Here is a 17,677-nt window from a genome sequence, read left to right as displayed (position 1 = left end):
CCAACCAAACAAAAAAACTTTTTTAAAAGCATGGAAATTATACAAATAGGTTTTATTTTGCTTTCTTTCCATCAGTTAATAAAAACATGGCAGCAATAAAGCTTGAATCCTTATCAGGAGGTGTGGAAAAAAATCTCTTGTATCCTCATCTTTTAGGAGTGAGCACTAAGAATTGTTTTTACATCTGCAGAATATTCTCCAGTTCCAGATGATTCAGATGGACCTGCTGAGGACCCTCCAGATCCACTAGAATTTATAGATTTCCGTAAGTGTATTACTAAACACTATGAACAATGACTGTACAGTTTCGGTAGTTTTCATCTCTCATACACACCACATTTCCCCACCCACGGAGAATGAAGACATAATTTCAGTACCCACCATGAGGCAGCCACAAGTATCTTAAGTTCAATGCAAGAACTCTGTCAATGGATTCAACCAGCAAGCAATTTCTGTTAACAAAAGGCCAGCTTGAATTTCTTGAAAAGAGAAAAAGGGAGCAAGAATGAAGAAAATAACCTTCCCATACACAGAAGTCATCAAGCCATTCCCAACGTTTCCAGAAGAATAGTTTTCTTTTTCATACGGGTAAAAGTGGTGAACGGGAGGAAAGGAGAATAAATAAAAGAATATAAAGCTCGTATCTCCTTAGGGAGGCTAATTCTGAGAAGAATTATTCCAGGTAGATTTGCCAAAAACTAGAAGCAACAGAATAAGCACATAGTAGAAAGTGGCTTCATCTAAACCAAAAAGTAACAGCAATTTAATTCTATACCTTTCTGTGACCTTTTAAAATTTAACAGCTGAGAAAATCTGTTAAGGATTGGATAGCACAAAGTTTTAGATGATAAATCCTTTGAGGAAGAATCACAATAACACTGTATACTCAAGTAAGAGAGAATAGATGGTGACTACACTTTCATAGAAGTTAAGAATAAATCAAAGCAGACATTGAAACAATGCAGACACATGAGATATAAAAAGAGGAATGCATTAAATGAAGATGTTGATGTGAAAGATGTTTCAGAAACTCCATGTAATATCAAGGGGAGAATACTACCAGCACACAAGTTCACAAAGTCAGAGTAAGCTGTTAGTATGGAAGTTCTGCTGTAGGTGAAAAGTAACTTACAGAAAAACTAACTAAAAATAACTAAACTAACTAACTAAAAACTAACTAAAAAACTAACTGACTAAAATCAGAAAAACTAACTCTGCCAAGACACTTCTATACACTGAAGAAAAAGAGGCTGAGAGACACAAGTAAAATACATAAATACTTTCCAAGTAGACAGGACAGCTGTGATTTTAAAAATAGGATTTCAAGACCTCAATAAATTGTTTAGGCCATATATTATACATTACTATTTTATAGGTCAGCAAATGTGACCTCAGAATATAAATTAAAAGTTAATAATAATTAATAATTATTAATAGTTAATAATAATTAATAATTAAAATAGTTAATAATTAATTAAAAATATTAGTAATTAAAAGCAGCAATGATGGCTGCACCGGCCCTGGCATCACCATCTACTTCAGGTCACCTCCCTGTGAAGCATCTGGGTTGCTGGAGGGCTCCAGGGGGGTACTTTGGTACCTTTTGGTCCTTCTCTGAGCTAGAATCCAGGCAGTGAGTGTGCATCAGGGACAGAGCAGTCTGGACATTCAGTACCAAGTTGTCTTTTCCAGTTATTAAAAGTTCAACCTTTGCCAAGCCATGCAACTCCACTCCCCGTACTTTTCCTAGCATATTGTCTCCATCTGTATCTTTTTGTCCTGCTGCTCAGTATTTCTTAAAAAACATTGATTCCTGAGACATTGTTTCTCTGTGATACAAAAGTACAAACAAGTGTGTCAGACATAACAAGCTCTGCAGTAACTGCAGGAAAACAGATTGTGAAAAATTGAGAATAGCAAATACCCTTAGTAAGAAATCTCAAAAAAATCAGTCTAGCAACTGGAGAAATGATGTTCATAAATTCTGAAATTTTTCTAGTATTCATGGTTGAAGTTATAGCTTGAAAACAGTTTTTTATTCTTACACATAAATAAAACAGGGTTATAAAATTCTAGCAGGTGTCATCTTCCCCTGATCAGTTATTGTGAACACTGAAGGAATATAAAAAATTTGAGATAAGTACATTTTTCAGTAAAAGTTTGGTTCAAAGTCTCCTACAGTTTTAGTACATTTCTTACCGTGTTTTTCAGTAACAAATTACATTTAAACAAAGATTTCCTGGAGGCAAGGAGAAAGGGCCTTTCATTGCCAATTTAAAACAAATAATGAGTCTGGCAAGCTACAAAAACAACAGAGATGGAGATGAGGAAGTTCCAAGCAGCACAATTTCTGCCTCACAGAACTGCAGCTAATGTAACACACAGAATGACCACTGAGTTAAGAGAATTCTCCTATATCATCTCCATATAACACAGCCAGATGAGAACATTTCTTACTCCCGAGCAGAAGTGCAACTTAAGAAAAAAGAAAAATAGGTTTAGAAATTCTAAGTGTTGCCTCTCTCCCTTTCCTTAATGTAGCAGGTGCAAGAATAGCTGTAGTCCTGTTCGTTTTCCTACTGGAACATTGAAGAGAAAATTCAGCTTCTTTCCTGGGACAACTATTACTTTCATGAAAAGCAAGGTAGAAACAGAAGAAAATTCTATTAGACACAAAATTTTATTCTCCCTATATTCAGAAAGAAATCCTATAAACTAAGAACCATCAGAGAAAGAACTGTATTTCCAGAAAGAGGGTTAAGAAATATCCCATTAATTTCATACACTGTAATGCTGAGACAGGATGATTTGACAAGTCACAGAGGAATTCTACTGCTGCTCAACAACTGCATTGTTGTTGAGCAACAATAAGATTTCCCAGGACACTCTAGAGCAAGAAATTAACTGGCATCCCAGAAAGAAAAAAACATCCTCACCACCACAAAAAAACCCAGTAAGTACAGCTTTCCACAATCCTACACTGTGCCAAAATTTATGAGCTATCCAAGTCGTAGGTAAAGGACTCAGTCACATTATTCTTGGTGTGAAACTCATCATGACCAAAGACCAGAAATCTTTTTTTTTTTTTCACCAGTTCACAAAAACTGCCTGACTACTTAGGGAAAAGGAACATAAGCAATACTAACTCTTAACACACTTCCTGTTTGTTATCATATGGAATTCTACATTTTCCAAGTAACACTTTTAAACACTGCAATTATGATCTACATCTCAGCTATCTGTGAAATCACTGTATCACTTCATTACCAGTCCTGAACCCTGCTAACATTCTCAGGCTTCCGGCTTCAGAAACCTAGGACTCAGTTTTAAATTCCTGCCAAGTTGTTGGCCAGAAATAATACACAACTACTTTTTTACCTTTCTAGTATAACAAATTAAGAGCTTTGACTCAAGTCTCAAATTTTCCCTCAAGTTCTGCTTGTAAAGAACAGCATTTTACAAGTTTTTTAAATACCAGAACTTTTTTTTTTTCAAGTGGCACACTTTACATCCTCCATTTCTACAACTGGTTATAAGTTTTGAGAATTTTGTAGAACTTCTGAACTTCTTTTCACGTACAGAATTGTTCATAAATAGTCAGTTAAACGTAAGCTTGTGATCACCTGATTCCTGTTATCACCATAGCTTGTGGATAAGGCTGGCAGGGCCTCTGTTCTAACACGATTCAAAAATACATGGCAATATCTCACAAACTGCTGAAACAAATAGTTTAAACATAACATCCATTTAAAGAACAGTTAACTTCAAATATTAGACAAGAAACTACAAAACTCACTAAATTTTTGCTAAACAGAGGCATTTGAAACTACTTGCTTATAAAATAAAAAAAAAAGAAACAAAAGGGTAAGACCAAGTACCTAAACTGATCCAAAGTAAAATAGTTTGTTGGTATTATACTCCATTACCTAATGCTGTCTGACTAACATAATAGCTGTTTGTTAAATAATCAAATGGTCTTCTAAATGTTATGGCAAATCTGGACACTTACATTTTCTTTAGGATACTTACATCTCAGAATCTCCACATTAACTAAAATGTTATATGTATTTTTACATTTCCGTGTGAAGAATTGGAAAATACAGCACACATGCAGCATAACTTACGTCAAAGGACCACTGAAAGGAAAGCAATACATTCATTTTCATGTTTTGTCATTCTTTTCCAAAAATCAGAGTTTGAGTACTTGACTTGTGATTTTTTAATGCTGAGTTTAGAGAGTACTGTAGGTAAATCTAAAAAGAATGCAACACATATAGTTCATACACTATCTCAAAGGGTTTCATTACAGCTGAACCAAAGAAAAACACAATTGAAGCAAGTAAAAGAACACGCACTGCCTAAAGCAACACGGGAATCAACAAATAAAGAAAATTCAGCTGGGGGGGCCCCAAAAAATTCAAGAATAGGGCTCAAGGCCCCTATGCTTATAAACTTGCTTTTAATGAGGACTTACTTCCCTCCTCAGAGGAGGATGAAAGAAAAAGGGGGGAAAAAGGAGATAATCTTAAGAAAAACATCCTAACAGCATCCTAACAACATCTTAACAGACACCTCACACAATTACTACTTTCAACAGCTCAAGTGACAAAGCGTGGGGATTTCCTTGCAAGATAATGCTGTTGTATCAGTCTTGTGGGACGTAAAAACTTCTGGTTATTTTTATCATTCAGTGCTTACTGTAGCCATTTAATAACCTTTTTAATCCTCAGATGAATCCTGCTCTGGGATGAAACATTATATGGTCTATTTTCAGGAAACCATCTGATATCATTGTTACACTTTGTGTGAGTTTCCTGAAGACTAGAAATGGCTTCTTGGGTCTTCTGGACTCTTGACTTAAGTTTCCTGATGTAGTGGAACAAAGCAATCAGACGCCTCTGATTACCGAGAAGTGGGTGTGAGCTGGTATCAAATTCACCTGTGCCCAATCAGGGCAGGCCCCCTATTGAGCATGTGCAAGACCAGGGGGCCAATAAAAGGTGAAACTCACAGCCACAGACTAGCTCACTCCCGAGCACTGTATTACCTTTATTGCGCCACTAGCGCTCATCGCCTCCAAGGTGAGGCTCTCTGTGGAGTCTCGAACCCCGGGCCTTTGGCATTGCAGTACTGGGTCTTAACCAGCTGCGCCACGAGAGCACATGCTCTTGCACATGCTCAATAGGGGCCTGCCCTAATTGGGCACAGGTGGATTTGATGCCGGCTCACACCCACTTCTCGGTAATCAGAGGCGTCTGACTGCTTTGTTCCACTACATCCTGAAGAGCCTCACACATTATAAAAGAAGGAAATACAGATTTTAGTAAAATAATCCATTAACATGAGTGTTGGGCTAGAACCTTAAAACTCAAAAATATACGACATGCAAATACTATCAGATTGCATTTACAAAAATAAGGCCTTCCTCATCGTTTCATATTTAACAGCTATTTTAAAATGAAAGTACTTTATTAGTACTATATTTTTCAGCTTTATGCAATGTCCATGTCATTTTAGTCTGTTACTGGGGAAACAAATGAACTCAACTATGGCTAGAAGCTGGATGTGTTAATCAGCAGAGCTTTCTGCCACCAGCACCATGAAAAGACTTTTTAAACATGTTACAAGATTTTTAACAGACCTTCAGCCTCCTACAAAGATGTTAATGCCAGTCACCTCCAACCCTAGAAGGTTTTAAATATTTAGTAGAACGTTTTAGCAGCTCTCCCATTGCCAATTAGTGACAGTGATACAATTTAAATCTTTGATGATGACAACACTAAGAATAAATAAATTACAGTCCAACTTAGTATCATCATCCTGCTAAAACTTCATGGCATAGCGGATTTACATACTTGACTGGTACATACTTAGAATACCATTTTAGTCTGGCACTACCAAAAAAGAAAAAAAAAAACCACATTAATAAAATGGAAGAAAAAAATATCTAAAAGGACACTAGAATGAAAAAAGCAAAGAAAAGCTTCAATAGGTGGAACACCTAAATACACTGGGATTCTTTAGCCCAGAAAAAAAAAAACATTACATAAACCAAACATGATAAACACCTTTGAATTCATGTGTGGACTGGCAAAGTGTTCTACTAACACAAGAGACAGGACAGCAGACAAAAAAGCAAGCAGCTGCCAGGTAAAAACAGGTAGACAAGAACTTCACACCAACATAGTTAAGAAACTGCCACAGGACTAAACAGAGGTGAAAAGCTTACAGAAGTCAAACTAGCCTCTGACAATTAATGGAGGGAAAAATCCTGAAGGGTTAAACACAAAGATGTCTTGGCTCCAAATCACTTAAGATTGGGGGCAGATATCAGGAAAGGAGCCTTCTTCTATTCTAACTCACAGTGGTTGCTGTTTGAGGAAAGCTCATGAGCCAAATGGACCTTCGGGCTGACCCTGGCAGCCTTTTTACATTCACAAGGGCTGGCAACTTTTGAAGCATGAAAGAGCCTCATCTACCCTAAACTGTGTAGCCAGCCTTCATTGCAGGTCAGGCCTCAAACACTGTGGGACTGAAACCAACTTGGAAGGTTGACAGCCTTGCACTGGAATCTGTATTCCCTTTTTGTTACTCCTTTTTGAGGATTCACAAGCAGACAAACTACTGCAGTACTGCACACACCACAGAGAGCTCTCCTCTTTCCAGCACTTAGCTGAGAATAAAAGGATCTCCATGAGCTGTTACAGGGTATGGGTCAGTCTATGGGCTCTCTACTGCTCAAGCAGAAAAAGTGTGTGGCAGACAAGGAGGGACCAAGAAAAGGGAAGGATGAACTGACAGACAGGTGACACAACAGACAAGGTGACACAAACCAGAACCAGGCCAAGCAGGGTTAGTGAAAGGCTAATGTTATGAATTCTTCCACATCTGTACTTCTAAACCTAAAAAATAGCAAATGGTAACACTCACGTCTAAAAGCATTCACTGCCTCCCAACACAGCATCCAAATCAGGCAGGCCACTCACTAAAGAAGGACCAGCCATGAGACAGATGGCATGCATTAAATAATTTGAGAAACAAATAAAGTTGAAAAGTGTCAGCTTAAAGCACTGCTTGTGAGATGCCTCACTGCAATTGGAGAACAAAGAGAAAATAAAGAAAAGTTGGAGTTTAACAAATTACTATGTCCAGTAAGCCACAAAATGCACTTGAGGGTTGCTCAAAAAAATCATGATATTATCCAAAAACAAATGGACTTGTGCCTGCTTTAGCTTTCTCCACTATGTGACAGTAATATGTCATGGACTAAATGCATTCTCATTTCACAGAAGTATTAGTCTCTAACTCTAGGGTTGAGACTGGAAATGTTTTTTGCAATAATCTGCTAGCAGTGTATCTTAAATTAAAAAAATAAATATTTCATGACCATTCCCTGTAAATGACAAAACACAGTTCAGTTTTTTCAATCTACTTCCTGAAGCGATTTATTTCCCAATTTTTCCTAACTTATGTAGCAAAAACATACTTCCTTGTAAACACATAAATACTGCAATAAGCAGAAGCATTATTTCAGCAACTCAGGAACTTTTTTTCTACAATATGTATATGAAATATATTAATTCTGCTTCTAATTATAAAAGGAAAAAGCATGGCAAAGTCTATATATAAAGTTGTTGCCTTGCTTCATTTTTAATTAACAATTGTTCCTGTACCATTAACAGGAACCCGTACCAATAAACAACTGGCTATCCTAAATACAACAACATTAACTTATAGGAAAAAAACAATCTGAGCAAAAACGTTAACATTAAGCCGAATTACTGACCATTTAATCCAAATTATGGTTTAATAATACATGGAATTAAGCAATGAAAAAAATTTGCTTGAAAAAAATAATTTATACTTTATTTTAAGGAATGCAGTCAGAGTAACCAGCTGACAATGTCAGATACTTTGTCATTCAGGAACTAGGGAATGAAATACATATAACATCCTGAATTTTCCATCCTGAGAGGTGCTTCATGAAACAAAAAAAAATGCTGCAGAATTTCACAATCATTCTTCTCCTATCCAGTGAAGGATGGGGATATATTCATATACATGGATGCTAACACATCAACATACACATAGAACCTTATAATGCTCTACCATTTTTAGTGAAGGTAAAATAATAATGCTGCTAAGAGAAAAAAAAAGAAAGAAGAAAATATATTAGGGAGAGAAAAAAGTTACAATTACAGAAGCTCAACCATTAAAACTTGAAAAAGCTGTCAAAATGTTTTCTGACATAAAAGCAGTTTTCTTCTGCAATACTGATTATCTCATAATTTAGGGGAAATATCAAACTATTTTCAGCGATTTTAGCAAAGGTGTTAGGACAGTCATTACACTAATGTGTATGATATCAATTACCTGCTATATATTTGTAACATACCTATTTATTATACCAAAATAAAATCCACAAACAAGTTTCTTTTAGTAATTATTTTTCCTGTAAATCTGGAAGTCTAAGGTAATATCTTGTTACTTTGTATTTTTCATTTTAACACTCTCAGCTGCTATGCTGAATAGGGGGTGGCTTGGTTGGTTGTCTGTTTAGAAGCACTTCCTGTCTGCCTGGGCTTATGAACTATGTAGTACAAATTGCAGACCATAAACATTTGCCATCCAAAAAGATCCCAACCACAGTACACAATTTGAAGTACTGTGGGATATTTTATTACTTATTCCAAAGGGTCAAATGACATTAAAAGGAATCCCAGGAGGGGCTGAAATGAATTACATCTATTTAACTTTCACAAGGCTGCACCAGTTAACACTGTGAGGCTCAGTTGCTGCTGATTTCCAGTCACATGCTATCTGGCACTCTTCACTGTCTTAAACATTGATGCTCTGCAAGGTCAAAGTCGAGGAGGGAAGAGGTGGGTGTCTTCAGGCATGCTCCTCTTCTGAAGCAAGGGACAGATGCTTCTATTCTGACACTTCTTGAAAAGAAACCAGTTAAGTAGAAATTAGGAGATGCGCTGCTGCAGTTAAGAGGATGAACATTTCCTTCCCAAGAATCCTGCCATGCATCATCTCCAACAAAGAGGAGATGTAAGTGCAGTGATGGCACTACCTCATGTTTCAAAGGCATGCCAGATGTGAAAATCAACTGCACAACAGTGATGGAAGTCATTATAAACACAGCTGCAAAACAAGGAAGGATAACACTTGCTACTTACACTCCGTAAAGACAAACAAACCAGCCCATTTCAAAGCACCCTTGTTTATGCCAAGGCTGAAATGTAGTAAGTATATTATAAATTTGTACTTACTGTCTATTATAATATATTTAGAAGGAAATACATTTTCTCATACCTTGAATTGCTGAACTAGATTCTACAACATAATATTGCCAAGATTATAAAGGTAAAGAATAAAAATAACTGATTTTTCATTTAACCATTGAGTACAGAATTTAACTTATATTTAAAACCCATAAATGACACGCATTTAACACAAAAAAAAAAAAAGAAAAATTTTTAAAATCGTGTATGAGAAATGAGAGCAGAGTTAAGGCTGGCTGTTCATCTGAAGATGTGTATTAAAAATGTAAGTTAAAATCAGAAAGAACCTCACACATTAAAGGTATTATCTGAAATAACAAGAATGCACTCAACAGAACAAGCTTTTAAACTGTGCAGATTGCTTTTCCCCTTAAATACAGAAGAATAATCAGCCAGCAGTTCTACACAGAAGGATCACAAACAAAAGATGATTACAACAACAGCATCACACTGAAATTTATCAACAGTTGATCCTGTTGCAGAGCAGTGGAGCAGAGTAGACTGACCTCTTGAGGTCTCTTCCAGCCCTATTCTTAGACATTCTTCAATTCACATATGCTGCTGGGTTTTTAGCCTATTTTTTGTCTTCTCCATGTAGCTAAACTTTAATTACTATACACCTTTCTTCCCCTTAAACCCTACCTGCTAGCCTATTTACATTTCTAAGTTTCAAACAAAGAGATAAATATCTTTCATGCAAAGATAAATATTTTAGAATTATGTACTATAGTATAATATATATTTTAACTTTATTTGGCCCTTAAGTTGTTGGTTTTTTTTTATAGAGTCAGTGGGAATAATACAAAGATCAGCATCAATAGTACCCACATACCAGGGAAGGCTGGGAAAGTATGCAATTAACTTGTCCTGTCAGTCTCTGTTTTTTTTTTTATCTTCCATAAATGCAATCAAATCACAGGAGCAACATAATATCTGTGAGCCATTGGTAGGAGACAAATGCTCTAACTTCTAGGGGGGGAGGTTTAAGTCTAAGCTAATAGTCATATCCTTGGTCAAGCCTGATAATAGGCATAAAAAAACCTCATCAAGCATTCATAAAGGTTTTTAAATTCTATTAATTGATGTTTAAACACTGAACAGACTGAACATGCTTTGTGGATATTCTAAGGATTTGGGGGAGGAGGGAGTGAAGGAGTTTCTATTATTCACACTAGCCAAGCTCTTTTCTTAGCCACCAAAAATAGACAAATAAGCTCTCCCAGAAGAAAAATCAGAGAAGCAAAATTCATCCAAATTAAGCTCCCATGCCAAGTTATCATTTGGAAAGTATCCTTTTCTTCAAAGGCAATAGTACATCAGGTACATGCTGAACTTGGTTAAAGCGAGTATTCCCCTACATACATTTCAACAAACACCTTTTTAATTGCATCACCTATATCCAAATAAAAATTTTATTACTGCAGTCTACAGAAAATAGTAATGCAAATAAAAATATATGCCCAATACAATGCACAACATACCCAGCCAGTGGCTGTTGCAGATTTCAACCCAGTTTCACTGCTAACAAGTAGCAAACTGCCTGATATACATGTCTAATGTATATATTATTATATGCAAATATCTAAAGTATATAGCTTTATGTAGGACATAAAATAAGGTTAAGGAAGAGTTACTGTAGTGTTAATTATTATTAAAAAACAGATACTATATATTTTAAAAACTATTAAGCCAGTACACAGTACTTAGTAAAGGATGGCAAAGAAGGGATATAAATAGTGAAAGGTGCTTGTAACCTTCTAGATCAAATCCAACAAATCAAAGTGTCCTATAAAGCTTCAGTTTTTAAGAAGCTGCAGTTAGCCTTTCAGATTTCTCATGCTATCTGACAAGCCAAAGATATGAGATAGGTATCAACAATATCTCAGTAAATCAACAAGCAGAAGCTAAGAAACAAATCCAGAAACAGGTCCTCAGAAAAGCTTATGGTTTGGTTGTGTAGTTGGAAGCCTGCCCAAGGTAAGGTGTTGCAGTAGCTCAACTATCACAGTCTTGTTTCCTAAATATATTCCTCTGTGTGTGTGGTGCCAATTTTGGTGTCAGCATGTACATGCACTTTGCTCCAATCAAAGTATATAGTTGAGATATTCATGTCTGTGTGCCACCCAATCTTTTGGAACCAGGAAAAATGCAGCACATACTATAGTGTTTTGTTTCCAAGAGGAAAGGGTGTGGAGAAAGAAAATGAATGCTAGTTTTCTCCTTCTTTCATCTATACAACTGTTTTCTTTAAAACTAAGGGGCCTTAATACCTTGGAGCCTGTGACTACTCAAATTTACTTCGGAACATTTAGCACACTGAGAAGTTACAAGGTTATGTATATAAATATCTCAACAACATTATTACATGGGTCTCTTTCCCAACATGAAAAATGATTGAAAATCAGGTAATTTACTTTAAACTGGCTCCAGCAACCAAACTCCTTTATATCCCTTTAGACAGAAGCTGAATGTGTATGAACTATTCCTGGGTCTCCACAAAGACCTGCTACCATTCCATTGTGGCTAAGGTAATTTAGGACTGCAAAGAACCTAGATTTATTGAAAATACTACTTTACAGTTTACCATGAATGCAAAAGGCTTTACTAAACCCTTTAAAAGTCAGTGGTAGAAAATACTGCGTAACATTCTCCATATTTCATATTTTATACATGACATAAACAGGTATATAGTATGAATTACAGATCACAGAAGACTGAAGTAATAGCATAGGTTGGTATTTTAATAAGAAAAAAGAAGATCTTAGTGCACATGCTGTAGAATTCCCCAGTCACAGAAAGGCACAGATATAAGAATGTTTTGTTCAAAAGGAAAGCTCTGCTGAAAATTGTACCCTAGAATATCTACCTGCTAAAAATGGTTCCTCACAAAATCTTCTCACAGATTTTGGAAGTCAGGAGTTGTCAATGCTCAGCAAGAGCATGCCTGTACAAAATGAAAGCTTGAGTTTATAACCAAAATAGAGAGATACAAATTTGTTTATCAGCCAAGCAGTTTATTGATACCAAGATCAGCAATGCCATACACACACAAAACAAACCCTGGACTTTGCTTACAGAAACATGTTAAGACCACTCCTGGTCACAGAATGCCAAGCCACCTTTCTCCATTGATTTCTCTTTGTTGTCTTTTCTCAGTATGTACCTTCTCATCTTATTACTATAACACCTCTCCTAATACAGACATACTTATCCCTCAAGATCTCTTTCTGTTTAGGTCTACAGTTTCGACAAACTGTGAGATTCCATAATGTTTCACTGGAGATCCCTGGAAGCAGGCAGCTGTAAGGAAACGTGCATCACAGGACATTGGATACCTTAAAGATTCTCAAATTCCTGTCACACCAGATTCTCTATACAAAAGATGCAGAGGACCCTCACACAAAAATAAAGCAAGCTCACTGCCAACCATCAGAGCCATTAAGAGAAGTTCACAGGATGCTTAAATCCACTTTAAACTGCAAGATGGACTGACTGTAAATTCATCTCACAAAATTCTACAGGAACTGTCCCAGGAGACTATATTATATGGTGCAACCATAGCTAGTTGCACCAAGGAATCTCTTACAGAAAAACAAAATAGTAACAACCCACTATGTACAAGTAGTACATAAATTAGTTCACAAAAATCAGGTATCTGAAGAGCCTAAATTCGACAAATGCCCAATGCGTCACCACCATCACCTCTGAAAAATCAGGAATATCATCATTATGGAGTAAACAGAAAGTAAAAAAAGTGTCTATAAATACATATAAGCATTCCCTAGCCCTCAATTTTGGTTTAGCAAAGGTAAGCAAGAAAATAGGCTATTGAAAAAGAAAACAAAAAACCATGCTACAAATGAAGGGTACAGTCTTCTCACATCTTTAGCCTAAATGCATCTTAAGTAAGGGCCAATAGTGGCATGAAGATCCTAAAGTTTTTTCCCATAATAGTGGCCCTACCACATGTCATCATCCTAGATGACACTTCAACCTCAAAGAGTATATCCTCTTGTAGAAAACAGAGTCAGAATATGCAAATGCACAAAATAAAAGCAGAAAAAAAACCCCAAAACACTGAACCAGAGAAAAAAGAGGAAAAATAGAGACTTCAAGTAAAGATGGAAAGGGAAAAAAGTCATCAACTGCTCTGAGGAGTTATGAAAACAAACAATGGAGAAAACAAACTACAGCCCAAATTTTGACTCTGATTGTCATGAACAAACATGGTTCTAAAAAATTTAATCCCAACTAAAACTGTTATCCAAATGCCACTTTTCTGTTTGTAACTCACAAGCCTACACAGTAACCAGCAGGCAACACACATTAGACATTTCATAAACATGCATTTTACAGATCAATTAACAAAGCTGGGTTTTGCACTAAAGTATGATACGTGTGTCTGCATGGGACAGACCTGTTTCCTGAGGTTACTCCATATAGTCTTTAAGAACAGTTTCACATCACCAATGTAAAACTCCAGGAACATTTTCCAAAACTAGATTACATTGTACTTTTTCCACTCTGCTTTACAACCTTTTGCTCTGCAAGTGCAGACAAGAAGCAGCTTAAGTACTCATGCCAGATTTTCCAAAAGGTTTCATATCAAAAACTAGGCACCTATACAACCAGATTCAAACTACCTGTGAACTGCTGAACTAAGTAGAGAGAAGAATATTCACTACATACAAAGACAGGTGATTTTTTCCAGAAGTATTAAATAGTCATATCTAAAATAAACATGGATCTCATAACTCTGAATGTAGTGTTGTCAGATGTTTCCACTCATGTCATAATTATTCAAACAGTAACACAAAGTTGTAGTAATCACATCTTGCCAGCTAAACAGATTGCTGCTCCCATTTGCAGAATGGTATTCATCAGTAATAATACCAGAATGCTGAAAATTTTATATTCCAAAGAGCTATAATTTCTGCAGAAACTAAGAACCTTGACTTCAGTATTCATGAAATGTAATCCAAAACATACATTAGGATCAAGAAGCATGAGATAAGGAAATATCATGAATCCCTAGATACTGTATCCTTTTTTGGTCCCCTGAGAGGCAGAAGGCTGCCGTATAATCAAATCATACACTATAAAGTAGTATGATGGCATGATACAGGTGCAAACAACTCTAGTATTTTTCTTGTATTACCACAGAAGAAAGCAAGTAGTGCTAGGAGATATAAGAGCTGGGGGAAAAAAAAAAATCACCCCCAAATCCAGTAAATATGAAGTTATTCAAACACCAAGCTCAGTTGTCCCCTCTCCATTGTTATAATTTCTTTAAAACACACAAATGTACACACCCTGCATCACTGCTTGAACAGGAAGGGTGGGGGCAGGCTGTCAAATGTGTTTTACTGCTGACTGCCCTTGCTTTCCCCTTGGTTTTTAGAGCAAGGTCCAGGAGACAGTAGCACAACTTGAAATACACTACTTGTTTTGAATTTCCACGTTTTTCTATCATCCAGCCAACAGAATTTCATACACTGATTTTGCAGGCACAAAAATTGCTAACAAGACAACAAAACTAGCTTGATACTAATCTACCTGATCCTGATTAAACTTGGTTCTAAGTACTTGAAGTTGTGCTTCATTCTACGGCTAGTAAAGCCACTATACCAAGGAAGTAATTTCTCTATTTTCTCTTAACCTTTTCACCAGAGTTGGGAAAGCTAACCCAGGACAAACTATTCTCTTGGGAAGTGTGGATTTAAGAACCAAGAACAACAGTATCTGTATAAATAACTGTATTTTAAAAAACATGCCCTTTTCCCCCAATTTACATGCTATTATTGAAGCTCCCCTTACTTTTCCAGATCAAACATTAGCATACAGAACATGCAGAACTAAGTATAAATAAAGATGTTTCTATAGGTGAAGCGTAACACAGCCTACTGTTAAATGAGCTGTCACTTTTAACAAGAAGAATGCTCCCTATGCCACCTTCTCCCACCCCCAGCCCAATGAGAGCCTGAATCTCTCATCACCTGCTGTGTGTCTGTCACACACACAAACCAATGGAGCCACAAAATTGCTCTGCACAGGTGCATCCCAAATAACAAGACTACCGGATAATCCATGTCTTTCCCAGCCAGGCTGGTGCCCATGTTTGTCTTTTGACAAGCCTGCTACTTTCCCTTGCCTTCTCCAACAGGAGTTAAAGCCTTCTGTTTTAATAAAGCTTAATAACATGACATGCTCCATGAGTGCATGTGCATAAAAGCCATCATCTAGCTGTTGTCCACTTCTGACAAAGGACAAATCAAAGTCCACTCACCACAGGGGAAAGAAAAAAAAAAAAAAAAAAAAAAATCTGCCTATCCTTTCATCTAAAGCCAAGGCTCTGTGAGCCAAATCACCCGCATCTCCCTGCCTCTGTCACACAGAAAAAGCCAAGACCCCGATGGGGAGGAGCAAGTGCTCTTACCTTAATTATGCTGCTCCTGCGGGGGATGCCGGGTTTGCCTTCTCGTTGTTGGCTTGTGGAAAATCCTCTTTCTTTGCTGCTGCTCTCCGGGCTCGCAGGAGGACCTGATCCCGGCTCCTCACCGGCCCCCGCCAGGGCACAGTCCCCGTTGGAGACGCGGCTGCCTGCACCGTCAAAGCGGGATCTCCCGCCGCCGCCGCCACCTCCTCCTCCTTCCCCATCTCCTGCCTTGAAGGCCACCTTCCCTTGGACCGGCCCCGGGGAGGAGGGGAGCCCCCCGCCGCCGGTGCCGCCGCCGCTGCCAAACTCCGCCATCAGCCTCCCTGACTACAGCAGAAACAGCACCGCTGTCCCCCTCTCCTCCTCCTCCTGCAGCTGCTCGGCGGTGCCTCTTCTTCCGCTTTCTCGGTATATTTACGATCGGGGGGGTTTGAACAGAAGTCTCTCCCACCGGCACATTTGGCAGCTGGGGCCGCGCAGCTCCGGGAGCCGGAGACGGACACAGGCACAGACACACACAGACACAGACGCTTCAGGTTGCGTCTCGGCGAGCACCACGTCCCGCAGCACCTGGGGAAGGAAAAGGCACCAAACGTGACAGCCGCCCCCCCGCACCGGAGGCGGCGGCAGTGGCAGTGGGCGGGGGGGTGGGGAGGGGACGCGGGGGGGGTCGCGACACCACCGCGCGCTCCCCGGCAAGCGCGCGCACACACACGCGTGGGAGGGGAGGGGCTGCGCGAGGTCTCCGCCGGGCGCCACGCTCGGGTGAGCGCAGCGCGGGAGCGGGACCGGACCGACCCAACCGCCGCCCGCTCCCAGGGCTGTGGGACGGGGGTGGGGCGGGTACAGGGAGGGAAGGTCTGAGGGGGACCGGAGGAACCGCGCTGAACGGGCTGCTCAGCGGGGGAAACGAGGGGGACGTTGATGGCGGTGTTGTCACCTCGACAGCGAAACCCGCACTCGCAGAACAACGGAGCGGGAGCGAAAGGAGAACTTGAATAACAGCACATCCCAAACCCCCCGGGCCCCAGCGCGGGGGAAAGCCCGTCCCACGCACGGTGAGGACGCCCCGCTACAGCCCCTCTCCGTCCGGGCGAGACTGCGAGGAGCGGAGGAACACGACCAACCCCACCGCCGCCCCGCGGAGCACCCTCCCAGGCGCCATCGGCAACTTTTCTCCTCTCCCCGCTGCTTGCCCACATCCAACCGCTTCGCAGCGGCTACAGCCTCGGCCCGAACAACAGCACCCTCAGCCCTCCCGAGCCGCTACCCGCGATGCCTCCACCCTGCAGCCGCCTCCTCCCACATCCTGCGCCCTCGCTACCCACCTCGGCGGCAAGGGGAGTCCCTCGCTGCTGCTGCCGCTGTCGCTGCTGCAGTAGCCGCTTTTTCCCCCTTTCCCCTCCTCCCCGCTATGGTCGCCGCCTCTGCCCGGAGCCGGATACAGAGAGAAACTGATTCATGTGGTTGCTTCCCTCACTCTCTGCCGCCGCCGCCTCCCTCGGCTCAGTGCTCGGCAACAGCCCCGAGTGGAGCTATGCCGGCAGCGCCAGTGGGAGAAGCAACCCCGGCCACCCCTACTAGGAAACTCTCCGGAGGAGGCAAAGTAAGAGAGCCGGGCTCGCCCCCCTCCTCCGCCCGCCGCTGCCAATCACCGGGGCCGGCCCCGCGCAGAGTAGGCGGCCCCGCCGCCAGCACCCCCCTCCGGCAGCTCGGCGGCGCTCTACCGGAGGGCAGGACCCACGCCCGCCCCGGCGGCGACCGGCCCCTTCCCTCTCCCCGAGGTCAGTGGCGGGTTCAGCTGCAAGCTCCCTCTCCGCGCAGACGCCCCGGCTAAACAAAATAGCCCGCTCTTCGACTCCCCGCGCCCGGACGCATCTTCCACTCTCTGTTCCTTTCCCCTCCATAGTAGGCGCAGCGCTGCCCGCACCGGCCGGAGGCTCCCCAGGCG

At 40.2% G+C, this 17,677-nt stretch overlaps 1 protein-coding gene across 1 annotated transcript in view; it reads right to left on the bottom strand.

The window, feature by feature from the left end:
* PLCL2 (phospholipase C like 2) overlaps window positions 1–17,317 on the bottom strand; it is a 90,564-nt gene extending 73,247 nt beyond the window's left edge. The window contains exons 1-2 of the mRNA XM_030445297.1: window positions 17,055–17,317; window positions 15,727–16,296 (exon numbers count right to left, since the gene is read on the bottom strand). Of these exons, the coding sequence (XP_030301157.1) occupies window positions 15,727–16,041 (315 nt within the window). The 5' untranslated portion in view covers window positions 16,042–16,296; window positions 17,055–17,317. The remainder of the gene's footprint in view (window positions 1–15,726; window positions 16,297–17,054) is intronic.
* Window positions 17,318–17,677: the final 360 nt, after the last annotated feature.

This window comes from Calypte anna, chromosome 2 (genome assembly GCF_003957555.1).
Source record: "Calypte anna isolate BGI_N300 chromosome 2, bCalAnn1_v1.p, whole genome shotgun sequence".
Taxonomy (NCBI): Eukaryota; Metazoa; Chordata; class Aves; order Apodiformes; family Trochilidae; genus Calypte; species Calypte anna.
Note: the sequence above shows the minus strand (reverse complement) of the source record. Positions and strands in the feature narration are given on the sequence as shown.